Source organism: Parasteatoda tepidariorum, chromosome 5 (genome assembly GCF_982258835.1).
Source record: "Parasteatoda tepidariorum strain Cologne lab strain chromosome 5, Ptep-v5.0, whole genome shotgun sequence".
In the NCBI taxonomy this organism is placed as follows: Eukaryota; Metazoa; Arthropoda; class Arachnida; order Araneae; family Theridiidae; genus Parasteatoda; species Parasteatoda tepidariorum.
The window spans coordinates 27,464,093-27,491,760 of record NC_141759.1 but is presented as its reverse complement, the minus strand read 5'-3'; the positions used below and the strand labels follow the sequence as shown (position 1 = coordinate 27,491,760).

Here is a 27,668-nt window from a genome sequence, read left to right as displayed (position 1 = left end):
CAGATGGTTGTAAGGAGGTGGCGGTATCTATCGGTGAAAAATGTTTACTATTTGTGGTCATGATTAGATTTGCTTCAGCTTTCCTGACATTATTTTTCTTTTTCTTCTTCTTCAAAGGGGGTTCTGCAATATTTTTGGTTGAGCTTTCTGAATCTATGGTTGACTCATTCCCCGTCTGTTCCGTAAGTTGCCCGCCTTCATAAGTTTCCATATCAATGACATCAATTGGTGTTGTCGGTATTTCGGGCCTATTTGGCACAGGCATGAGAGACTGCTCCAAATGATTTAGTTTCTCAAGTAGTTCTTTATTTTTCCTTTCATCTTCTTTAATTCTCCTTCCCATGTCTGCTAACTTTTCAGCCATTTTGGTTTCAAAATCCGAGCATTCCTCATCCGTCGTTGAACCACGTGCAGGTCTTTCGGTCAGCCGCTTTCCGCCACGTCCGTGGTGGTGATACGTAGCCATTGTTGCGTGATTTCGAATATTAACTTCAGCAGTGATGTTAACGTAAATTGAAGGCTACTATATCGGGCAGAATCATTTAACTTAACTTGCATCTACTTATATTCTTAAGTTAATTCAGAATTAGAAAACATACATGATTGCAAGAGTATGAAATAGGTATTACTCACTCAAAAGACACCAATGAAAATCCGAAAGTTCTACGACCTCTTCGCGTCTCGATCAAGATCGTCTTATCCACGAAAAAAAAAATCTTTTGTCTTGATATATATATATATATATATATATATATATATATATAAATGGTAGTTTATTAATTGTGATTCTTGGTTTAATAAATAAATTCAATTTAATGGATTTTTATTCACCACTATTTCTAAACAATTCGAAGGTTTAAATAATTCAGCACTTTTTAAGCTATGCCATGCTAATCCGTTAAAAGAACTAGCGAAGTGTGTTAAATCTTCGCAAATTTAGTATGTACCTATCAGCCGTTTGTGCAGACGGGCAAGCCATGCAAAATTAGCGTGGCATTCAACGTGTTAAACTAGAGTACTACTATTAATAGGGATACCAACTTCTGTGCTTTCTGGAATACTTTTAAAAAAATGGTAGCAAATTATATAATAAAATTCGTTAGAGACGGACAGTCAAACTTACTTTATGATAGAGTAGCCATTATATTGAATCTCGAATGTTGCATTTTATATGATACTTTTAATTTTTGATATTTAGTGGTGAAAAAATTACTTAAAAGGAAAAATACTAAACTAAAAATAACTTGAATTTCGCTACCACTAGAAAATACTATTTAACAAAATGGAGCAAGTTGACATCGCTGTATTAAGTTTAAGGGTAATACCCTCGCACTTTCTTCTATAAAATAACCCTTTAAATTACTGTGAACTAAGGCATGTTCTTTCGCGAACGGAACTTTTTTGTAGATTTAATATATTCTACATTTTTCATTCAAAATAATGCATAAGAAACTCAGATATTTTTTTTAAAAATTACTTTGAAGCAATAGGCTCTTTTATTATAAATTATTTACAGGAATGATTTCAAATTATTTGAGATCAACTCCTCAAAGACTCCGTTTACTACGTTATTCTTCGTATTTTTTTTTAATCGCATATAATTTTAAAAAAATGGATATTTATTTTAATCTGTATCTTCATATCTTTCAGTTTTTTATTTTTTGTACATTTTGTATATAAACTTTTATGTACAACATTAGTACTCCCTAATAAAACTATCCCAGATTATTTTTTATTTAATTGTGAAATGTTTTTATTGCATAAACAGAATGTGATTGCGGAGAGAATATTTTCTGTGAATTACGAGATGGAAAGCCAATTTGTAGTTGTCCTGATAATTATCAATTAAACAATGGATCTTGCATTGGTAGGTATCACTATATTATTTCGTTTTCAACATTTTGTTTGAAACTTTTTCCTTACAAATTAGCTCGTCACAAAGAATTTATCTCCAAGTTTGATTTTTATATTTCTGGTATCATTTTTAGAAAGCGACAGTGTTTTCCAAAATTTAAAATAAACATTTTTTAATTATTTATAAAAAAAAAATCGCATTTTTGAAATTACTTTATTATTTCTAGTAAACTATATTTTTTATGTTTAATATCGTATAATAAATGTATTTTGAAATGTAGGAATGGTGAAACATTATAGAATGAAATAACTAAATCTTGAAATTTTAAAAACGTTCGTTTTAAAACAATTTTTTTTTTTAACCTGGCTAATTAAGTATCTTTAAAACGAGTAGACAGTTAATTTAAAATTGTTTTTACATAATTTTTTAAATTGTATTATCTTCGGTTGTGGTTCAAGAATTTTGAATTGTAATATTATTTTAAATTGTATCCGTTTTTGCTGTACACTCTTTAGTAAATAAATTTAAAAACTTTTTTTTTCAAACATCTGCCATGTTTTTAAAAACAAGTAACGCTTTTGAACCAAAAGTTAAATAAGTGTAAGGTAGAACAGTAACAACACATTTTATATTGCTGCGAATTTTTTTTTTTTTTCACTGACTCTTTTCTAATTATTTTCAAATCTTGGGGTAACAATGTTGCTAACTTTTGCGTAATGGAATGATGGGAAATGTTTTAATTAGCTGAAATGATCTATTTTATTTTATATTTTATAACCGTCGTTGTACAGCCGACCCAATATTGATTTTCCCACTTCCAATGCTCAACTCCGTAGCTTTGTAATTTTGAACCCTATCCAGAAGACAAGGGAACTCCTGTATCAAGTATTGAGAGACATCTACCTCCGTGTAGGACTATTTGAAGGAACTAACCCGCATTTGTGTTATATGGTCAGGGAAACCACGAAAACCTCCTAAGGTTAGCCTGACGGCAAGGGGACTTTAACCCGTGTCAGTCAACCACTGAGAGAATTTTACGTCAGCACCGTAATCGGTACGAGCTGAATTCGGAATTCGTATCGATCAGACCTCGCTGGGATTCGAACCCAGGTCACCTCATCGGGAGGCGAGTGCTCTATCTCCTAAGACATCACGGTTTTCAAGTGATCTATAAAAGTGATTCCAATCTAAGTGACCACCTTTAGATGAGAGATATAAGTCACCGCTGTGCTAACCGGTTGTAGAGACTTTTTGTACTCGCCGTCTTACGAACACTTTAAAAAACCTCCTCACTTTCGCATCATGTAATCAGAAACAGTTTCCTTTTCTATTTCAAGAACAGGAAATTTTTTAATCAGATTAAATCAACAATGAAACCGACAATAATATATGATAGTTGAATCTTCAAATATACATCTTAGATATTACATTGCAAAATCAGCAGCTTTATCTCCGTTTGCCGGAAAGGGATTTCAAAATGAATCCTTATTTATGAATTTAAAATTAATTATGTTAAAGTAAGCTTTTCTGAATTCTACTTTTTTTTTTAAATATTTCAAAAAAGACAATTTTTTAGGATTAATTGAATGACTTCGACAACGATTTTACAACAGTAGTAAGATTTCAGAAAGACTATTGTAAAGTACAAACTACTGAATTACAATTTATAATTGAAGAATTGTAAAAAACAACTGAAAACCAACAAGTTAACAACCTACACAAAAATTACAGACAAAAAAAAAAAAAAAAAATCCAGCACTTTTGATTATGGTTTTGGCTCTCTGCTTAAAAATGTAGAGGAATATTTTGTGAACAAGTCGTTCATAACAGCTCTACGATACTGATGCTAGCGATATCACTGACATGTAGTTCTATACTAACTTAAAGGTTCACTGAAATCGGACTTAAATTGGACTTAATTGGTTATTTAGCAAGCACATACATATGCGGACTTGTATGTCAGCCTCAAAGTAAAGTTTATAAGCCTTCATCGAGTAACAGATAGTCAAATTTTATGAGAAACATCACATTGATGCATTCAAAGTTTCAGCGGGACAAGAACCTACACGTTACAGAGTGATTAATGTAATAACGAGACATTTCGTCTATGTCAGTGTTTCCCAAAGTGTGGTATGCGTACCCCCAGGGGTACGGGAACAGTTTAGCGAGGGTACGCGTCCTTATGCGAAATATCTTGCAATAAACGAAAATTTCAAACAAACTTATTTAAAAACAAAGCTAGCCATGAAAACTTACGATTACGTATTTTTCTATTTGCTATTTTTTGCGGAGTTTGCAGTTAATAATTAGTGGTGTCAACAGCCAGTTGTGATTTTTAACTTTTGTGCAATTTTTTTTTATAGTAAAAAATACACTCATTTTTTTATTAGTGGTACACAGCATTACGAAAAATTTAGAAAGGGTACACAAAAGTCATAAGTTTGGGAAACACTGGTCTATGGTTAAGCAGAAACGTAAGTTAAAAAACTTTTTCTTTTCTTAAGTGAGAAGTAAAGAGTGATAGAACGCTCAACTTATCAACTTTTAATTTCGGGACGTAACTAGCGTAGTTAACCGAACTTAAAGCTGAAACGTAAGTTTTTTTTCTCTCCATATCTACTCTGAACTTGAACCAAAACAAGTTCTGAAGCGTGCGAGGACGTTTTACTCATTCCTCGGACAAACACAAAGCAGACTTATGAGGAAAGTATTTACATTGAAAACGAAACAGCTGAGCAGCTCCATCGCTTTCTAGTTGTGTATTAAGAAAGAACTCTTCAGTAAATTTTCAGACATTCATCTTAGCTGTGAATCGTAGACACCCAGCTTCATAGACTGTAAGGCTTACAGTGTAAACGATCAGACTCTTGATGAAAATGAGGGTTCTCGTGTTATGATGACACTCCCTAATACTGTTATTGTCGGCTCTTAAAATTGGTTAAAAATTTTATTACTTATGTTCTTATTTTTGCAGAATGTAATTGTGGAAAGCATGGTAAATGCGTGTATGATGACTCTGGCAAAAAACTGACATGTGAATGTAATACTGGTTATTCAGAGAATTCGATGGGCATATGTCAATGTAAGTGCAATGCTTAATATATATATATATATATATATATCGTACATGTTACAAATGTTTCACTTCGTCTAACGTATTGTTTCCATGACATTTATAGATTGTTACTGCGGAGATAACTCAATGTGTGCTTTGAATGTTGATGGTACAAAAAATTGTTCATGTCCTTCGGGATACAGAGATGTAAATGGATTTTGCACAGGTAATACTGTCGTCTTTTGTTCAAAATAATATAACAAATTTTACATTATAACTATTCTAATCTAAGAGAGCAGTATATATATATATATATATATATATATATATATATATATATATATATATATATATATATATATATATATATATATATATATATATATATATATATATATATATATATATATATATATATATATATATATATATATATATATATATATATATATATATATATATATATATATATATATATATATATATATATATATACGAATATGTATATAACATATAATGTTACATTAATATGTATATAATGTTTAACATGCAGCATGAAATATTTTAATAATTTACTATCATCAATGCACATTGATGCACATCGTTACGATATCTTTTGCTCATTCAGAGAAAGCACGTTTTTATGTCTGATTTCGTAACTTAAACTATCGTTTGCCCTAATTAGTTAGAATATTTGAGGTCACTCACTCGAACCAATAAGATTGAGTGCTAGGACGTGAAGATGCGATCATTAGATCAAAAGTTAGTCAGGGTGGTCTGTTTTGTTTTTGTAACTTTCAATACATTTTTCTTTTGATAAATCTAACATTTAATATTAAAGGTATGCTGGATAATAATTTTGTGAGTTTAATCTTGTGTGTTGACCTTTATTGTACCACTAGTTACGCCAGCTACGCAACAACGCAAATTTTTTTTAAGTAATTCACTTTCGCAGTAATTCACAGTCAATCAGATAAGCATCTCAGAAAATAAAATATGGCCTACATTTATTGTTGAGTAAATTAGAAAAATATCCTAAGTAAAGTTTGTAACAGTATCAAAATGTTAGGTTTACTTGACATTAGAAAAAGGTTATAATTAACTGAAAGTAAAAATACGATAATTTTTGTCTTATCTTAGTTTAAAATAATATGGCTCTTAATGGAGAAATATTATCACAGCTACGAACTACTCTGGCACTTTTTTCAATAAATGGACTGGTAAGCCAATTACCAAAACTTATTGTTCACCAAAACTTATTAGCGGTATATAAGTAGTCATAGTTTTATTCGAAATTATGCACTTGCGGTATTTTTTAAAACTCAAGCAGTTAGAAATTAAATTATCAGCCAAAGCGTCAATTCTCTACTATTTTCTAGAAGAGTAACAGCAAACTTCTTACGTAATTACTTACAGTTAAGCAAACCCTATGTCAGCAAAGAATGGAGTGAGGCAAATTGAAACATTATTTGCAAAATGTAATTAAAAATCGAGACCTTATTCCTTCTAAAACGCTGTGATAAGTACCTATCTCTGGCTTTTTAATTCGTTGTGCATTGTCTAAGGTGGTAGACTTACAAGAAATTAATAACTTACTCTCATACCCTCCAACTGCTACGGAATTTCCGTAGTTTCAGAAATCTTCTTTTCTGACGGTAGCAAAATTAATGTCTTAATATTTAAAAAAAATTAATTTTAGCGTAACTTGTCCACTATTACTTATAAAAGTGCATGCCATATGGCTAGATTCTTAAGTTCTGATAAAAGTTTTATGAGAGATCCATTTGCTTTAAAAATTTCTACTTTGGTTCGCTACCACTAGAAAGAATTATTTTCAAAATCCTCATAAGTTGGAGGGTATGTAACCCTAAGCGATAATTTTTTACCAATTTTTATATTAAGGTACTTTTTTGCATTATGGTAAAACGATGAGTTTTCGCGAGTTGTTAACTGGAAGTGGGTTAATGGTTTCATAATTTAGTTACACAGTTGTTTTTTTTTTCTTTTCTTTTTTTGAATTGCAGAGATCAATGAATGTGAAGAAGGGATCGCAACGTGCCTTTCTTCAGAAGTATGTAAAAACATACCTGGTGGTGCCTTTTGCGCCTGTGCTGATGGATACAGACACACAGACAATGGATGTGAAGGTAAGTTCAAAATGTGTGTATTTGCATTTCCATGAAAATCTTACCAGTTAATATCTTTCTCGAAATTCCTAACTTATGTATAACGCAAGTAATAGGCTTAGGATTGGTCCGAGTCGTTTTAAACCCTATGATTCGAAAGCCAACAGGTGTAAGGCATTTCATAAAAAAAAAATAATAATAAATAAGAAAACACACACACAAATATTTTTTTAAAAATAATTTCTCTTCCAATATTTTTTTAATTTTGCAAAAAAATATCAAAATAAAATTTATGGTTGCAGCCATATTCCTTTTGTATCATTTTAGGAAACACTTTCAAATTATAGTAGTTATCAGGTTTTAATAGCTTTGATGTTATTTTCTAAGAAAAATGAGCTAGTAATTTATTTTTAAAGAATAAATGCGGAGAAATATAAGTTATGTACTACTTTCAGAACTGTGGTGCGGGGCATTAGACCAGTGTCCTCTAAATCCCTATAGCAGGAATTCTTTGTAATTTTGAGTCCAGTGAAACGAAGTGGACAGCTCATATACTGTTGTTGTGCTCCCCCAAAAAATAAATATATAAATAAATAAATACAGAAAAAAAAGAAAAAATTAAATGAATAAATAAACATTACAGCTATTCTTATTAAAATTATTTCTGTTATTTCCAAGTTAAATCAAGCAAACATCTCACTGAATAACGTATTCTAAAATGTTCTAACTGCGCGGATTCCACAGGAGACTACAAATGTGGTAAAAACTAATTATTTTATTCATTCATTATCTCTTTAATTAGTCAATCTTAACTACCACATGTACTTACATTTTAAATTATTAATTAATTATTCATTAAATTATTAATTTTAATTATTATTAGAACATTCTTTGTGTTAACCTATCAGTAGTGAACGGGAAAAAAGAAAGTTATATAAAGTTACAAATCTTAATTTCTTTAAATGAAAACTTTGAATTTTATTAGTCACAGCATTTTGCATTTTTAAAAGCCTGTGGCAACCTTATAACTGTTTCATTTTCTTAGACATAGATGAGTGTGCTTTCCAAAAGCCTTGCAGAAACAAAGGGACTCAATGTGTGAATATACCTGGAAGTTATGAATGCAGGTGTGAGGCTGGTTATCTTGCACGCGGAGGACACAAAAGTGATTTGGAATGCCAAAGTAAGATGCAATTTTCGATACATTTTAATTAACCCCTTCCTGCACAGTGTGGCAACACTTTATCAAAAAATGTTACACACTGCTAAAAATTAAAAATTATTTATTTCCTAACTCGCATTGTTTTTAAGCAATAATTTTTTTTACAGAACAGTTTTTCACTATAAATTTTATGACCGGTTAAAAGTTTTAAATAAAAAAAATATGTAGGTGCTATATGTCAATTACCTCAATCTCTTTTATAAATGATATAAAAGTAATTTTGGCACTAAATTTGAAGCATCGAAAATTGTTGGAATATCATTATTTCTTAATTTATTGTTACCATGCTTTCTATTTATTTCTAGTTGAGATTTTTCAAAATGAACCTGCAAAAATATTTTATGACGAAATTCTTATTGAGCCAATCTCTTGCATTTATTTATTCGTTTTATTGCAGGTAAAAACTTAAAATTGTTGAATAAGTTAATAAATGTTGTTTAAAAGTCATATTTTATATAAAAATGTACTTAATAAATGCAATTTTCAATGAAAATTATTAAATTTGGTACATAGTTAAAACTGTACCATTCGAATAACCCTGAAAGGTATTCACTTATATTTACGAATATTTGACGTAAACAAGAATTCAAAAAGAATTTCTAACAACTTAATATCATTTATATACTTCATATAGAAGTAAATAAATCTAGTAAGTTATAAATCAATGAGTTATTACCTCACATAAGCGAGCTCCGATTCCAAGCTGCCAGTTGTATCTTCTGAAATTTATTATCCATCTCTTTCTTCTTTTCGAATTTGAAGGATATCTGGACATTCAAATGCCTTTTTTTTTCTTTTTAACTGTTTGTACAATTTACTGCAGCACAACCACCCATATCAATAATTTTAGGTATCCAAATAGCCTTCAAACTCTCACGCTTATACCAACATAACGTAACTTGCAAACTTTTTCTGCTCCATAATGGCGGATAGTTCAGCTCTCATAGTATAGGAGCCTTAGCACAAACAGCCCTAATATATGACGTAGTATGACTAGTAGACCTGAAAAGTTACATATGTTTAGCAAATATCTGCACCCTCAAGGCCAACAACACTGTGTGAAAGTTAATGTATCTCTGCTGTTGTGACGGAAGATGATAGAAACATACATTTGGGCAAATGATCAGTACTGGATTACAACAGAGATATGTGCTTGGTGTCGTGTAACTAAGGGTGTACACATTGAGCATTTGTAATATGTACTTGGTGAGGGTATGTACCTTTTTTTATATCATTCGAATTTGAATGTAAAATTGAATGTCAACTGCTATGCTTTCTGCAAAGTTTTAATGAATTGAGAGTGATTTAACCTTTTCAGGCGAGTCATAAATGTATTCGTATGGAATCAGAAGCAAGATGGTAAAAAATTAAAAGCTGTAACTTAAGTTTGGGCATAGCTAATTTGACAGACTTATTTTTGTTTTCCCTTTAAATCTAACACATCCAATCCTTGTGTGTTAAAAGTGTAACTATACAATTTTTAATTCGAACTAAGTAATTAAATAAAGCGAACTATTATTACCCCGTCCACAAATAATCTGCTATAGTTTGGCTACCAGTTTCATTTTTTTTACCCTGATTATCGACACCCTGAGAATGCATATATGACTCCCCCGTCTTGAAGAGGTTAAAAGATAAAACTTATGGTCTAAATATTATTATGCCTACTTTTTAAAAGCGTCTTCGCGAGGTAACTCCTATAAAGTTACATTTCATATGATACTTTGAACTTTGATTTGTAGCTGTGAAAAAATTACTTAAAATGAAATATACAAAATTAAAAATCTATTACAAATAATTCTCTTACGTGGCTCCCAAATTTTCGCTGTATTTCGTTTCCGCCAGTGGCAACGTTTGCTTTGTTATGTTTATGTTACTATTTCTCTTACACGGCGAATCGACCAATGATTACCGCTAAAAATGTCACATGCCAAATCTAGCTGAGGTGGCTCAACATTTAGCGCTTTTAAAAACGAAAACTGAAATAACCGGAAAGCATCAGCTGCAGCAATCTCATACTATTAAGCTAGGCAGAAGTGAGTAGTCTTTGTCGATAGATCTCTATTTTAGTATTTTGTCGAAAGCGCTTTTTTTCACGAATCTACGAATTTTTTACGAATTTATTTGACGATTTTTGATTTATATCACGAATTATACTATAGCACATTTCTAATAGGTTTAACGAATTACATGTCATTTATTTGAATTCAAATTTATTTTAAGGACGTAGTATTTACTAAAAAGATGTAATTTTTTTTTAAAAAAAAAGTTTTTTTATGGATTTGAATTATTGTTTTGAATTCTTAGAATTTTGTGCATTTGCAATGTACCTAAGTTAGTAGCGAGCAAAGCGAGCTTGGTTTGCGAAGCAAACCTTATAAGATTGCGAACCAATTTTCGGGGGTTGGCGAGCGTTAGCGAACAGGGGGTGCAGCCCACAAGTAACTTAAATTTCGTTACCCGTAGAAAATATTTTTTCACGAAGTAGAGCAAATTGGCATCTCTGTGTCAATAAACAGCCCTTAGAAACTGGATGAATCCTTTACACTGCTGCCCAACTTTCTTATCACCACAAACCGGTCAACGTATGATAATTTTACCGCAGCCGGTCGAAGAAGGGGGACATTAATTGTTTATATTTTATATATATATATATATATATATATACTATAGTGTTCGAATTAATTGGGACAAGCAAGATGTCCCGAACCGCTTCAAACCAGTTATATCTGCCTTGAGCTACGGTGACGGATAGACCTTCACTATAATTTACTCGTCTGACTGGTTTTTTAGTATTTGTAGTTCAGTTGTGAGCATTTTAGTGTGGAAACTGGTGGTTATAATTTTGAGTTTAGTCTAACACAAGTTATGTGCTTATAAGAGATGGATATTAGTCCGAGGAAGAGCTCCAAAATTATCGCTCTTAATGAACACACTTCTATGGCTGTAAGTGACATCGCTACAGCAGTTGGTGTATGGAAATCTAGTGTTTCCAGAATTCTTAGAACATTCCTCCAACATCCTCTCCAAAAAGAAAAGGAATATGTGGACGCAAACAGAAAACTACTCCAAGAACTGATAAAAGTCTAGTAAGAAATAGTAAAATTAATCCCTGAAAGACGAGCACAGACCTCCGAAGGGATTTATTGGATTGTGGTGTTGATCTGAATGCTTCAACTGTACAAAATAGGCTTCTAGAAATTGGACATAAGGCAAGAAGACCAAGGAAAAAACAATTTCTAACTCAGAAAATGATGAAAAAACGTTTAGCATGGGCAGAAAATACCAAAAATGGACTGTAAATGACTGGAAGAAAGTGGTTTTCAGTGATGAAACACATTTATTTGTGCAGGGATACAAATCAAGTGTAGTTAGACGAAGTGAAGGCGAAAGTCTGAGACCAGATCATATCCAACAGACTGTAAAACACCCATCTAAACAAATGTTTTGGGGTTTCTTCACAACAAATAGTACTGGAAGCTTAGTCCCTCTAAAAGGCATGACGAATTCAGCCAAATACATTGATATATTACATAGTAGGATTGTTCCATTCATGGAAACATTCGACGGAACATTTCAACATGATTTGGCCCCTTGTCACAATTCCAAACAGGTCCAGAATTTTATGCGAGAAAACAAAATAAAAGTGCTTGATTGGCCTGGTAATTCACCAGACCTAAATCCCATTGAGAACCTGAGGCATATTCTAAAGAATCGCTTAGCCAAGATGAATTGCACGACAGCAGAACAAATGATAAAAAGTGCTATTCAAGTATGGTTCCACGACGATGAAGTCAAGAACATGTGCGCTACACTAGTTGAATCAATGCCAAAACGTGTTCTGGAAGTCGTATCTGCTAAAGGAGGACATACTTCATATTAATACAGACATGTATCAATGTAACTTAAAGTATGTAATGATTAAAAGCTCAAGTTTCAATAAATCACTTTTTTTTCATTTGTCCCAATTAATTCGAACAGCATAGTATATATATATATATATATATATATATATATATATATATATATATATATATATATATATATATATATATATATATATATATATATATATATATATATATATATATATATATATATATATATATATATATATATATATATATATATATATATATATAAATATATATATATATATATATGTATATATATATATATATATATATACCAGAGTTACAAATCACTTCAGCAGTGCAGTAAGAACGACACTTTAAAACCCTCTTGTTACACTCAATTTGCGCTTTTGTTTTCATATTTTGTAATCTGGCAATCTTTCTGCGAAAACATTTTTTAACCATTCTTGAAAAATTTTTCGTCCATGTAAGTTGATCTGATTTTGCTACTCGCTTTATAGCCCCTTTTTAATGTTTTTTCTTTTTATTTCATTTTATTTTTTGTTTTTACATGTTATTTTTACTTTTTGTGATCTATTTTATTTATTGTTCTTTTTATAAAAAAAAATTGAGTGCTCCTCACACTATTGTATTAATATATTTTGCTTTGGCTTTATTGATACAATATCAGTAAGCACTCTGTTTTGCGGATATAATCGTGTGGGCTGAAGAAAAGATTATATCCTTTTTTTCCGGTTTTTTGAATAAAATTTCTTTTTTTTAAATTTTTTTTTTATTTTATTATTTTTTTATATATATATATAAACTGTTGTTTGTTATTTTTTTACTTATTATTCCCCCCCCCTCTTTTTTTCATATGTCTATAATTTTTCTTTGTTTTATTCTTCATTGGATAATGCATTAAAATTCTTTTAATTTCTCTGCCACATTTATTTATTTAAGCTATTAATTTTTCCTTAGCTTTTAAATATGTTCCAATTTTTGTAAAAAGAAGCTTATATTTTTCGTTTTATGTAATATCTCACACAATGTTAGCAAAAAAGCTCCCTTTAAAAATTCGCAAGTACCGTTATCAAAGTCAGGAAATTTAAATGTTTCTCAGTACTTCAAATAATTTTTATCTTTAGCGTTTGATACTCTTCAATCAAAAAATTTTCTTAGTAGAGTTTTCTCTTAATAGTTCGTGGAATTTAATAGTTATTAAGCTTCGATAATACTTTAATTCATAATAATTAATCACTTAATTATTTATTGCTTTTTAAATTCACTTTTTAATACTAAATAAAACTAAACAAAACTTAAAAAAACTAAAACTTAAGTATTTAAGTTGCAATCTACCTTATTCAAAATATATTGCAAATCTTTATTTTTAAAGTAAAAAAAAAATTCTTTTAGGGAATTATAAATAAAAACCTAAATTGAAGAGATGGATTTCAGAGCCATATTTTCATAATGGGAGGTCAAATTCAATGAAAAATACCGCAAGCTCCAATTTATAGACAATAAGTATGTAATTATTATCCAGTGGGAATTCCGAAATCCTGTGAAGTACATATCGGAAAACAATGCTGAGGAAAATATTGATTTTAAAATGTCACTTTAGAAAAAAAATTTGCTTATTACTAGTTTGTTGAAGCACTTCAATATTTTTGAAAACAAATCTATTATGTAATCCAGTGAAACCGGTGAAATCAGCGTGCTTCCTTAGATGATTTTCATTGAATTATTATAAATATATATATATATATATATATATATATATATATATATATATATATATATATATATATATAAAAAGTATATATATATATAAAAATAATCGGGAGTGCACTGTATATATATATATATATATATATATACAGTGCACTCCCGATTATCCGAGTTAATCACCGGGACAGGTTGCACGGACAATCGAAAAGCACGGATAATCCGAAAACTCATTTTATTAAATAAAAAATCCATATCAATACAAAAAATATAAAAATTACTGACATTTGCTTGCTGTATAGCATCAAACTAGAAATTTTCCTTTTTAAAAAATGTGTAATGCGCCATATATTGTCGCATATTTTACGAACCGCATTAATGTCACCGTAATCAAATACTCCCATATAAACTAATAAAGTTTCCACAGAATGAGAAATTGTATTTCCCTCATTTACTACAGCTTCTGCATTAGTTACTATCATCATTGTTTGATATAACAACATAACGATGTCTTCATCTGCCAAATATTGGAAGCCAGGCGGCTCACAAGCATCACTCTGAAACCAATCTTCTAAATTTTCTTCATCAAGAATTCTTTTCGATTTCTTTTGCTTGTTCAAGAATACCATTATCATATTCTTCTTGAATATCTGAAGAAGATTGTTCAACAGGAGGTATCATCTTTCTCCACGATCGTGATAACGTAGACGATTTTACCTTTGACCATGCTGCTGATATTCCATATACTGCAATCCAATAACGAATATTGTTTCCAAAAATTGGGCAGTGTTATAACTTCATGAATCAAATTTTTTTAATCTTGAAAATCTTTCTCTTTAAATTTTTTGTTGACTCCGGAATGAGCACGGATAATCCGCAAACCGGATAATAGAGAGTGTACTGTATATATATATATATATATATATATATATATATATATATATATATATATATATTTGATTTCATGATTTTAAATTAATTGTATTTAAACATGCCTTTAAAAGAAAATATGATTACATGGGCGGTATTCGTGGTGCTTTAGGTGATGGGTCTCAGCTCCCGGTAAACCTCTCGTCTACGGTAAGACGTACCAACCATAGTTGAAATACTGGTACCAACTCTATGGTTTGAACTCTATGGTACCAACTCGAGAGAAATAGACCACAGTAAATAAAATGGAAATAATTTAATGTTTCTTTGGCTGCCCGGTACGACGAACTTAACATCCACTATCCGGTACCGTCCGGGCCCGGGGGTTAGATGGCGACTGCTGCTTTAGACAGACGCCGAGCTTTTTATTTTATTTATTTTTTGAGTAAAGTTTAAACAAATCTTAAGTTTAAAAATTTATTTAACTAACTAGAAAGAACCAGTTTTACTTTACGTATATTAATTCTTCAATTATTTTCTTTCAGAGAATTCAGCTGCTAACGTTGGATATGGCCTTCTTGCAACGTTGTTCACTGTTATAATAATAGGATTATCTATTATTGTTTACATGAAATATAGGTAACTAATATGGATATTTTAAATGTTATTCATTTAGATTTAGCTATTCAGTTAGTGGTATACTATTGAATGATTATATAAAATCTGTTATTATATAGAATCAATCGATTAATTTGAAATTCGGCAAGTAAATTTTAGTCAGTATACAAAATATTTAATTTTGATTCTATTAAACTTTGAATCAATTTATAAAGAGATTACCATTACAAATTAAACTTGGTTTAATCATGTATACATCACTAATAAAAAATGATTGAAATTTAGAATGTCAGATAAAGGTTACGTATGTATGATTCTTAAATTTTCATAAGATTCTTAAAGTTTTAAATGAGGTCTATTTTTTCGTGCAGGTACATAAAGATTTTAAATTTGAAATGTGAATTTAAATATACTATATTTAAATTGAAGAAATTCAATTTAAAAAATATTATATGCTTCTTATTATTTTAAATTTTATTTTTTTGGTACTTAATGTTTTTTTTTATTTTATTATTTCAGTTACAAAAAAGAATTTTAAAATTCAAAATCTGGGAGAGAAATGCTTAAAAAATTTCATCGTTACCCTGGCTGTATCACAAAACATACATTATATTTAAGAATAAATAATAAATATCTTTAATTTTAACTTATAATCTTTAAATACTTATGCCAGGAATTATTCTACGAAAATTATTAACGATAAAAAAACCCACTTAAATAAAGACTTTGATATGCGTAATAAAAATTAATAATATTTTTTCAACTCTATTATGCCTATGCTTAAACATTTTGAAATTGTTTTTATTTTCTAATGTATTTATTTTTTAAAAAATTAACAAATGTATACCAAATAATGTTTTCTTATTATTATAGGAGATAAAAAAAAATTTGTAAAAGTGATATAAAGTGAAGCGATGAGGTTAACCATAAAAAAAGTGGAGAAGATTGTGTATTCGTTTGGTATTTTAAAGGAATTGTAATAGCTCATGATTTTTAGTAATTGAATTTTTAAACTGCCATTTTCATGGAGTTCTTAGTTCCCCAATTTAAAAACAGATGACAGCACTAATGAATTGAAGGCATATGTTCTGTTAAAAGTATTTTGAATAAAGGTTTATAAACTTCTACCATTTGTTTTCACATTTTACACAAAAGCGTAGTTTGAAAAAATACAAGCTAGGGTTTTTATAAGTGAAAAAAAATGAACAAACTTTATAAAGATGGAGTTCTAAAAAACAGTACCGGAATAAAAATGTGTTTCAAAATTCTTCAACAGCTTATGTTATGAAAGTTACTCAGTAGATGGCGACAGTATTACATAGGTGAGTAAATTATAAAAACTTAAAAGGAAAGAAAAAAAAAAACTTATTAGCAGGGTAGACACAACAAACCGTTGTTAAAAATTCCGAGGAAAAAATTCTGAATATATTTTTAGAAAAGTTAGGGGTTCTCCGATCTGTAAAAATTATCCAAGTAGTAGCAAAATTAAGAAAAAATATGTTTTAAGTTTATCAGAAAACATTTATATTTTCAGATTTACATTTACCAGGAAAAAAAAAGTAAATGTAATGTTTTATCATACATTGAATTAGAGTTGCACAGTGGTGTATTGCGACGTTAAATTTCAGGAAGTTTGAGAATGGGTGTAAATACATAGGGAATATTTTCGAATATTCACGTGGAACCTACATTTAATTATTTTTTTCGTATGATTGAGAAAATTTAGCTACTATGTACTCAGTGATTTTCCCAGTTTTTAGCAACCCTAAAAATTAAAAATTTTTTTTTAATAATTTATTATTATTATTTTACAATTGAAACCTCTTTGATAAAAAACATAATTAAAAATATGTGTTTGTCAACAATCGAAGTACAAAATAATTGCTTGAATTTCTTAAAAAAAAAAAAATATTGTCATTTTTAAATTTTTATAGTTCTGGTTTAAAAGCTGAATGTGTTTCGAAACCCTGCGAGAACAAAAAGAAAAAAAAATAAGAGAAAAAAATAAGTAACAAGAAAGTAAACCAAAATTTAAGTTTTAATTCAAAAATTTTATTATCAACAATTTTTAAAAAATATTTTGGATATCCGGAGCAGTTAGCATCGCTGTAACTGTAAAAAAAGTACATAATTTATACTTTGGTATTTTTATTGTATGACTTTCAAGAGATAAATTGACTGCTGACACATTGCATGCTTGCTTCTTTTCTAAAACATATGATAATCTGTTGTTCATGGGTGAAAGCCCTTATATAGCAAGACGGAAAGGAGAAAAACCTGGTATGTAAAACATTTCATTCCAGCATTTTGTTCGAAAAAAATGAAATATCTGTAACTATCAAGATTTCTTTTATAATTCTGGCATATATATAAAACTGCTTCTTTTCCAAGATAAAGTAGATATTGTTGAAAAATTTAAAAAAAGAATAAGTAAACTCCTCCTCAAAACTAGCTATAACTGAAATGGTTTTACTACCAGCCTTTCCTCTTTTCCGTCTCGCTTTCACCCCTGCTGTTGTTAAAGATCAGGGGTGAAAGCGAGACGGAAAAGAGGAAAGACTGGTAGTAAAACCATTTCAGTTATAGCTAGTTTTGGGGAGGAGTTTACTTATTCTTTTTTTAAATTTTTCAACAATATCTACTTTATCTTGGAAAAGAAGCAGTTTTATATATATGCCAGAATTATAAAAGAAATCTTGATAGTTACAGATATTTCATTTTTTTCGAAAAAAATGCTGGAATGAAATGTTTTACGGACCAGGTTTTTCTCTTTTCCGTCTTGCTATATAAGGGCTTTCACCCATGTTAAAGATTGACATACCTGCCACCTTTTACACTCTTCCACAAAGCTGCTACCTAACCTGATTTGCCAACTCACAATCACATTCAATTACATTAATGAGAATTCGGAAAATCGTAATTGTTGGCAGCTGTGTCTAGTGATAGCAAAATGAAATTGGATTTGACATTTTAAGCAGTTTTTTTTAAAATTTAGTCCTCTCGTCGAAAGTACGTAGCGATGGTACAGGATAGAATTCCATGGGCGACTAAGAATGTAAGAAAAGGTGACCAATAAAAATCGAAAATCTATTAAAAGATATATTAAAACTAATAACTTTTTTCAAGCAAATTTAATTCAACTTACTCACGTAGGCAAATGCCAAGAATAATTTCACTTTACATATCAATAATATTCAATGTAAATCGTGATGGTCGTTACGATTGAATAATTAAACAGATTTAAGAAATTTAAAAAAAATTGAGTTTCTACCAATTTTTACATTTTTAGTTCGTCTTTGGCATCCCCGGCAGAGATGCCTACTTTTCTCCGGACGGCAAATATATATTTTAAAGTGGTAGTTTAACAATTGCGATTCTTGGTTTAATAAATTCAATTTATCCACCACTATTTCTGAATAATTCGTAGGCTTTTATGATTCACCACTTAATGGTACTTATGTCATGTTATACCTCTTATAAAGCAAGCAAAGACAGTCAAATATTTGCAAAATTTACTTTGCAGTTACATACCGTTTTTTTAAAAATTATTTTGGCGTGTCCGAAGCAGTTGGCATCTCTGCCCTGGCAGTAGACAGGCCTGAAAACGAGACAGAAAAGAGAAAATACTGGTAGGAGAACTATTTCAATATTAGATAATATTCGGGAGGAGTTAACCTATTCTCAACAATAACAATTCACTGTAAGAAAATTTATCACTGCGAAGAAGCAATTCAATATAAAAATTGCATCCGTTAAAAACAATTGGTAGTTATGGATTTTTATTATTCCCGGAAAAAAACTGAAAAATGAAATTTATTTGTAACCTGCTTTTACTCTTTTCCGTCTAGATATATATGGGCTTTCAGCCATGGTCGTAGATCTCCGACATCTATGTTTAACACGTTCAAGCCGGGTTTTGCTCCTGAAAGTGGGACGGAAAAGAGAAAATACTGGTAGAAGAACTATTTCAATATTAGATAATATTTCGGAGGAGTTAATCTATTCTCAACCATAACAATTCACTGTAGGAAAATTTATCACGGCGACAAAGGAATTCAATATAAAAATTGCTTCCGTTAAAAACAATTGGTAGTTATGGATTTTTATTATTCCCGGAAAAAAACTAAAAAATGAAATTCATTTGTTACCAGTTTTTACTCCGATGCACTGCCAAGATGAGACAATCTAGCGTGTTACATAAGAAACGAAGTTGAAGGGAATAAAATGACTGTCAGATTAGGTCTAAAAATAAGATCTTCCATTGAAAGATATAAATAAAATTCTAGAGAGGTGGAGGGGAAGATTTCCTTATAACGTGCGCAAACTCGTGACTAAGTCAAACACTTCTATTAAAAAAAAAAAAGAAAAATATATAGTTTGCTACTGACGTACTCAATACATGCTTGAGGAATCATTTACATGTCAGATAATAACTAATGAGCAATTTCATTGAAAAAGGTTTAACAATGACGTAGTTTTGATTATATGGTTACAATTACAGAAGTTTCAAAAATTTTTGTACACGTAAATGTCTAGACACGATCTATATATATATATATATATATATATATATATATATATATATATATATATATATATATATATATATATATATATATATATATATATTATATATATATATATATTATATATATATATATATATATATATATATATATATATATATATATATATATATATATATTATATATATATATATATTATATATATATATATATATATATATATATATATATATGTGTGTGTGTGTGTGTCTTCAAAGTGAAGAAAAAAACAGAGAAAAATAATAGACAAATGAAAAAAAAAGGGGGGGGGGAAATAAGTAAAAAAATAACAAACAACAGCTAAAAAAAAAAAGGTGAAATTTTATTTAAAAAACCGGGAACAAAAAAGATATAATCTTTTCTTCAGCCCACACGATTATATCCGCAAAACAGAGTGCTTTCTGATATTGTATCAATAAAGCCGAAGCAAAATATATTAATACAATAGTGTGAGGAGCACTCAAATTTTTTTTTATAAAAATAACAACAAATAAAATAGATCACAAAAATTAAAAATAAGTAACATGTAAAAACAGAAAATAAAATAAAAGAAAAAGAAAAAAAAAATTAAAAAGGGGACTATAAAGCGAGTAGCAAAATCAGATCAACTTACAAGGGCAGAAAATATTTCAAGAATGATTTAAAAATGTTTTCGCAGAAAGATTGCCAGATTACAAAATATGAAAACAAAAGCGCAAATTGAGTGTAACAAGAGGGTTTTAAAGTGTCGTTCTTACTGCACTGCTGAAGTGATTTGTTATTCTGAGCTTTGATTTGTTAGTTACCAAGGATGGGCCCGAAATGGAAGTGCGCAAGGCAATATTATACTGGATAATTTTAGAAATTGATCATAAATAGTCTTAGAAGATAGATATTTATTTAAGAAAACAAATAAAATAGAAAAGAGAAACATAAATTGCCTGTTTTAGCAAATAATTTTAGCCGCGGATTTGCACGATATGGATTAGCACATAGAAAAATTATTTAAATTATCAAAGAAAAAAATTTTAATAGATAATTTTAACACGGATTTGCTTAACTTTCTTCGTGTTTTCTTGTATTTATTTATTTATTATATATATATATATATATATATATATATATATATATATATATATATATATATATATATATATATATATATATATATATATATATATATATATATATGGGTCATTCTCACTAAAACAGTCATTTTCATGTCCCCAGTATATTTTATGTTTGTTTTACAACTTACGAAAAAAAAAAATTTCAGGGAAAGTGTCCTTCTGAATGCAGGCTAACAAAAGAATAAAAATAAAATTAGCAATTTTTATTTTTTATTTTTTTTAGGTAATTAAAATATACCAATATGTCATTCCCTCACTTGTCCCCACTGCTGATTTAAAGAAAGAAAAAATTGTTTCTGAAATTAAATAAAAATTTTTACAAATTCGTGTTTTTTATTTCAGAATATTGAAATATAGAATTCAGAAAATCAATTTTAAATTTAATTTCTGATAAAAATATTAACACAGCACTATTTTAAACTTTGTCCCTAGTGTTTCGCATCATTCCCTCACAACAATGTTCATATCACCTGCAATCTTCTTAGAATAAAAATATTTCAATAAAAACTTTAGCAGTTAACAACTGGCATCATAGAACAAAATTGCAGTATGTTTCCATTTTCAACTTAAAGAAGCTTTGCTGTGGAATAAATTTGAATGAATCAAATCAGGTAAAATTTTTTACATTTGCTATTCCCTCATGTCATTTTTTAGAGTAAAATAAAATACAAATTCATCGAGAAAGTGGATAAATATATGTTGCTTTCTTGTATGAATATAATTGTATGTCATTGACTTCAGAAATTAAATAGGGCTAACTGCTATTTTTAAATTTTATTAAATTTGTCATTCCCTCACTAGTGTATAAAGTGAGGGAATGATGCTGAAGTGAGGAAATGATTCAAGATGAGTATATTATTAAATTTTTTTGTTCAATCGTGCCAGCCAATTTTATTTCCAAAACCTGTAAAAACTATTAAATATATAAAACTAAATTATAAAAAATATTAGATATACTTAATATGTTATCATTTTCAAACTTTAGGTAGATGTAACTTAGATAAAAACATGTATTAAAATAAAATATTATTCCCTCACTATTAGTGTCATTCCCTCACTTTTTAAATAGTGAAATTAATTAACTTATTTATTAAATTAATTAATTAATTATTAATTATTATAAATTAATAAATTATAAATTAATAAATTATAAATTAATTATTTGAAAATTAATTAATTTAAATATTAAGTATAATTTATAAGATATATACTTTCTTTATAATGCCATTACATATTTCTATTAATAGAAAAAATTTCAGAGCTTTTTATTCACTTTACTTTTTTGGGATTTTATGAACTGAAAAATGACAGTTTTCGTGAGAATGACCCATATATATATATATATATATATATATATATATATATATATATATATATATATATATATATATATATATATATATATATATATATATATATATATATATATATATATATATATATATATATATATATATATATATATATATATATATATATGTATATATATATATGTATATATATATATGTATATATATATATATATATATATATATATATATATATATATATATATATATATATATATATATATATATATATATATATATATATATATATATATATATATATATATATATATATATATATATATATATATATATGTATATATATATATGTATATATATATATGTATATATATATATATATATATATATATATATATATATATATATATATATATATATATGTATATATATATAATATTTTAATTCTTTCTGGAAGCTTTTGAAGATGAAATAGATTGGGGCAAATTATTTTTCTCAGATAGCCTTAACCTGAAGATGCTTAGGTGTTTTTTTAAAATGTCTTATTATTTTCTTTTTTAAAGAAAAAGAATAAAAAAGAAAAAAAAAGTCTTGTTTCAACTGACGTCTTTCAAACAGACGAAGCTGAGGGCTATAACTTCTTTCTCGAATTTTTCTTCTTCCTCTTTGCGATCAAAGTACTTAAAATATATTTCTTTCCAATGTTGACAGTCTTGACCTTTTGACCATGGCACAAACCAGTTGAATGAAAGGAAAGCTAATTACCAGAAAGCGCAAGTTCAAGGTTATCGATTTAAAAAAAATTTTAAAAAAATTATGGACAAAAAGAACCGCTTCAAATTATCATGAATAAATGTCATTCCTTATTAAAGATAGAGAAAATACAGATTTTTTTTTTCAAAGTTGTATTTTTTTCATTTTATAAATGTCTCTCATTTATAAAAGAATTAATGATAATTTTTGTTAAATTCTGTTGATTATTTCGCTAAACGCGTACAAATTATTAAAAAAAAAATATTATGTGATTGATTAAAGTGAACGTCAATAAATTTTTAAACAAAAAAGCGGAAAATTTTGTCTGAATATTTGAAAAATGTATCGCCTTTATTTAAAATCAATATTTATTAAGGAAAATATTTGACTTGTGAAGCCATATTTGAACAAAGTTTATCATAAAAAAATAATTTGTCAAACCAAATACCAGGAAATATGCTCAAATAAGGTACCGTTTCAAAAGAAATTATGTCTTTTATTTTGTCGCTATTATATAAACAGATATGATAAATAATTTGATTGCTGAACTTTTATACAAAGGTGACTTAAGACGATGTAAGATACCTTTTCACAAGAAACTATGTCTTTATTTTGTCATTAGTATTTAAACATATATGACACATAATTTGATTTATGAACAGCAGACAAATATGCTGTTTTAAAATAATCGACTGTGTCTTAAGTAATTTACCTAAAATTATTTCCACCTGTATTCATTGGTTTTCTATTCACACTTGTTGCTTTTAATTTCTGTTGACCACCATGTTTGCAAATGCTTTCTTGGTCATTTGAACCATGAAAAATGTAACCTAAGACGTATGTTTAGCATTTGTAAGTTTTTTTAAGCCATATGGCCAGCCCATTCTCATTTTAAACGTGTGTAAGTCTCATTTTGGCATAAAAAAATTTCACTCGTTGCTTTGTTTATGTTTCTCGAGTTTACGAATAAATATCTTTCCATGCTTTTTTTTTTTAATGTTTTAAGTTCTTTGTAGACTGAGTTAAAGTTTCTGCTCGATTAATAACCATTAGCAACTGGAAACACCCATTGGTTGAAAACTTTCCTTTAGTATTTAAAAAAGCATAAATTTACATATGGTAATACTTTTTGTGCAAAGAGTGTATCACGGCATTAACAGTTACTTTGTATTTTAGTTATTCCACAGTAACTAGTACGAAAATTTTTTTCTTAGTTCGAACTTTGTGCACAGGCAAAGGACATTCAAAATTTCATGAAATCATAGCTTTCTTATCCTCAGACTTTGATTATCAAAATTTATTTGTGGCACCATTTAACTACCAAGGCACACATTTTACACTGAATACATAAAAAGGAGACTTTCAGTGTGCCAAAAAAAAGGACCACCTAGCATATCTTTTGATCTAATAATCGGATCTTCACACTCTTGGACTCAGTTTTATTGGTTCGAGGGGATCACCGTAAATATGCTAGTTAATTACTGCAGACGATAATTTAAGTTACAAAATCTGACACAAAAACGTCGGATTTGGATTTCTGACCCCCAAATTATAGGGGATAACCGCAATCTGGAAAATATGGTCCCAACAGTTTGGTCAGGAGAGCTGTCAAAAGCTTTGACCACTTAATGTTAATTGTACTTTTTTGTGTATTTCGCTATCAAAAGAACTTTATAAGCGAATTAAAAACTTTTTGCACGTAATTATATAATTCGTTTCTCCAAAGATAATTAAATGGAGAAAATAAATTTTAGAAAATATTTATTATTTTATTTAATAATAGTCGAAAGAATTTTGAAATGCAGGGTTGGACAATTTCTTTTATCATTTTACAAAATATATTTACACGGCAATATACAAAATTTAATCAAAATCAGTTGAATAGTTCCTAAGATATTGAATTTCAAAAAAGTCAGAAATTTTGATTTCTCAGAAACTATTCAATCGATTTTGCTCGAATTTCGTATTTTGCCATGTAAAATTTCATACTTTAAAAATTACACCTTAAAATTTAAAATTGCTTCGACTATCATTTAATAAAGTAATAAAAATTTACTAAAATTTAATTTGAAATCATCTTTGGATAAGCAAACTTTATAATTGCGTGCAAAAACTTTTCAAAAAATTCGCTTAAGAAGTTCTCGAGATATAGCGAAATACACAAAAAGTAAAATTAACATTAAGGGTCCAAACTTTTGAATTCTCTCCTGATCAGACTATTGGGACCATATTTCCCAGGTTGCGGCTGTCCCCTATATTTCGGGGGTCAGAAATCCGAATCAGTCGGGGAAAAAATACGTATATTCAGAGAATGTACGTTTTTGTGTCTGATTTCGTAGCTTGAAACATCGTCTGCACTAACTAACGCATTGTACATTGGGCTAAAAATAAACATGTCAATCTGAATAACTTTTGATTGGATCTTTAAATTCTAGGACACAAAAACGTACATTCTCTGCATACCATTTTTTTCGCCAGATATGTATATCTGACTCTCAAAATATTGGGAGTAGCCGCAATCGGGGAAATATGGCCCGAATATTTCGGAACCTTTAATGTAAATTTTACTTTTTTCTAGTTTCGCAGTATCGATCTCGTTAATTTTTTAAGTGAATCGAAAGATTTTTACAACTAGTTATAAAGTTCAAGTATACAAAGAAAATTAAATACATGAAATATTTAATTTTACCATTGTCGAAAAATGTCTGAATATCAAGGTACACAAATCTTTACACAATTTAAAATGATGTAACGCTTTAAGGGAAAATACAAAATTTCAACAAAATCCGTCGATTAGTTCTTGAGAAGAATTTGAGAAAAATCAAATTTTAAATATACGATTTCTTTTGAAATTCTATTTCTCAGAACTACGATTATGAATACGAATACAAGAATCTATGTACTTAAGATTGTGAAAAACTGAGTTTCGCAAGTCAGTAACTGAGTGTAACTAGCCAAAAGTGACTTGTAAAGACATTAGCCGGAAAATAGCCTTAAGTATTGCAGAAACTAACTTTTAAATTAATTAAACTTGGTGTTGCGATTAATTTTCAGGACTGAAACTCCTGAAAGTATAATGATAATACTTACCCAATGAATATGTTTTGTGACCTCCACGGAGGAATAATCTTTTTATACATTCACTGAAATCTGCATTATGTCACCAATTTAATTCAAACGTATTTCATCAGAGCGTATGGCAATAACAAATGACATACTGAATTAGAAGTGGTGGAAAAATTGGTGTAAAGTATATTTTTACGGTCTTAAGACTAAGAGAAATGGAAAGTAGATTCTTTTTAAATGTAAACTCAGCAGAAAAGGTATGTTTTAACACGTTCAAGCCGGGAAAAGTGAAAATACTGAGACGGGAAAAGAGAAAATACTGGTAGAATAACTATTTCAATATTAGATAATATTCGAGAGGAGTTAATCTATTCTCATCAATAACAATTCACTGTAAGGAAATTTATCACGGCGAAGAAGCAATTCAATATAAAAATTGCATCCGTTAAAAACAATGGGTAGTTATGGATTTTTATTATTCCCGGAAAAAAAAAACTAAAAAATGAAATTTATTTGTTACCAGTTTTTACTCCGGTGCGCAGCCCGATGAGACAATCTAGCGTGACCTAAGGCTCCTATACTATCAGAGCTGACCTATCAAGCAATATTGGAGCAAACAAGTTCGCAAGTTAACGTTATTTCAGTATTCGTTACGTTATTACAGAGATGCCAAATGCTGCGGACATGCCAAAATAATTTAAAAAGCGGTAAATAACTACAAAGTAAATTTTGCAAATATTTGACAATATTTGCCTGCTTTTAAAAACGTAAAGCATGCAATAAGCACTATAAAATCATACCTGCCAACTTTTAATCCCTTTCATTATTATTTTTCCCAGTGGTATTAAAATGGAATAAAAACTTCAATTTTAAGCAAACAAATACGTTGTAATTGAGAAAACTTAAGTTAACAACCATGACAGTAACGCATATTAATATATGTGCTTAATTTTTGTAAGAATAGTGGTGATCAATATCGTTTAAAAACTATGATTATAAAAGAAAAAATAGTATATAATTACTACCACTTTAAATATGAAAATAAAATCTTTCGGAAAATTTGGAAGAGTTGGCAGGTATGTAAAATGGTGAATTATATAAGCCTACGCATTGTTTAGAAATAGTGGTGGATTAAAATCTACTAAATCGAACTTATGAAACCAAGAATTACAATTAATAAACTACCACTTGAAAATATTTATTCGCTGTGCTTATGTTAGCTCTTTGCTCCAACAATAAATGATAAGTCGGCCTGTCTAATTCAGGGGCTCTAGCGTGACCCACCGGTGGGTCACCTCGGCGTGAACGTGTTAACTCAAAACCATTTGATTGATACCGAGGTCTATCATGATTACTGTTCGGTCTTATATGATCATTACTGTTGAAATGAATACGTAATAGTGCAATACTCATCAATAAATATGACTTCAAAAAAAAAAATTATTTTGCTTTCATATTGGCATATATTTCAATACACTAAGTATTTTAATGCATGCTTAGTGCATACTCTACAGGGGTGAAAGCGAGACGGAAAAGATGA

General features: G+C 28.8%; 1 protein-coding gene across 1 annotated transcript in view; it reads left to right on the top strand.

The window, feature by feature from the left end:
- The window catches only part of LOC107447437 (uncharacterized), a 36,782-nt gene extending 20,329 nt beyond the window's left edge, over positions 1-16,453 (top strand). Inside the window, exons 6-12 of the mRNA XM_087163581.1 lie at positions 1,769-1,867; positions 4,830-4,937; positions 5,035-5,136; positions 6,935-7,057; positions 8,082-8,219; positions 15,256-15,349; positions 16,202-16,453. Of these exons, the coding sequence (XP_087019707.1) occupies positions 1,769-1,867; positions 4,830-4,937; positions 5,035-5,136; positions 6,935-7,057; positions 8,082-8,219; positions 15,256-15,349; positions 16,202-16,208 (671 nt within the window). The 3' untranslated portion in view covers positions 16,209-16,453. The remainder of the gene's footprint in view (positions 1-1,768; positions 1,868-4,829; positions 4,938-5,034; positions 5,137-6,934; positions 7,058-8,081; positions 8,220-15,255; positions 15,350-16,201) is intronic.
- Positions 16,454-27,668: the final 11,215 nt, after the last annotated feature.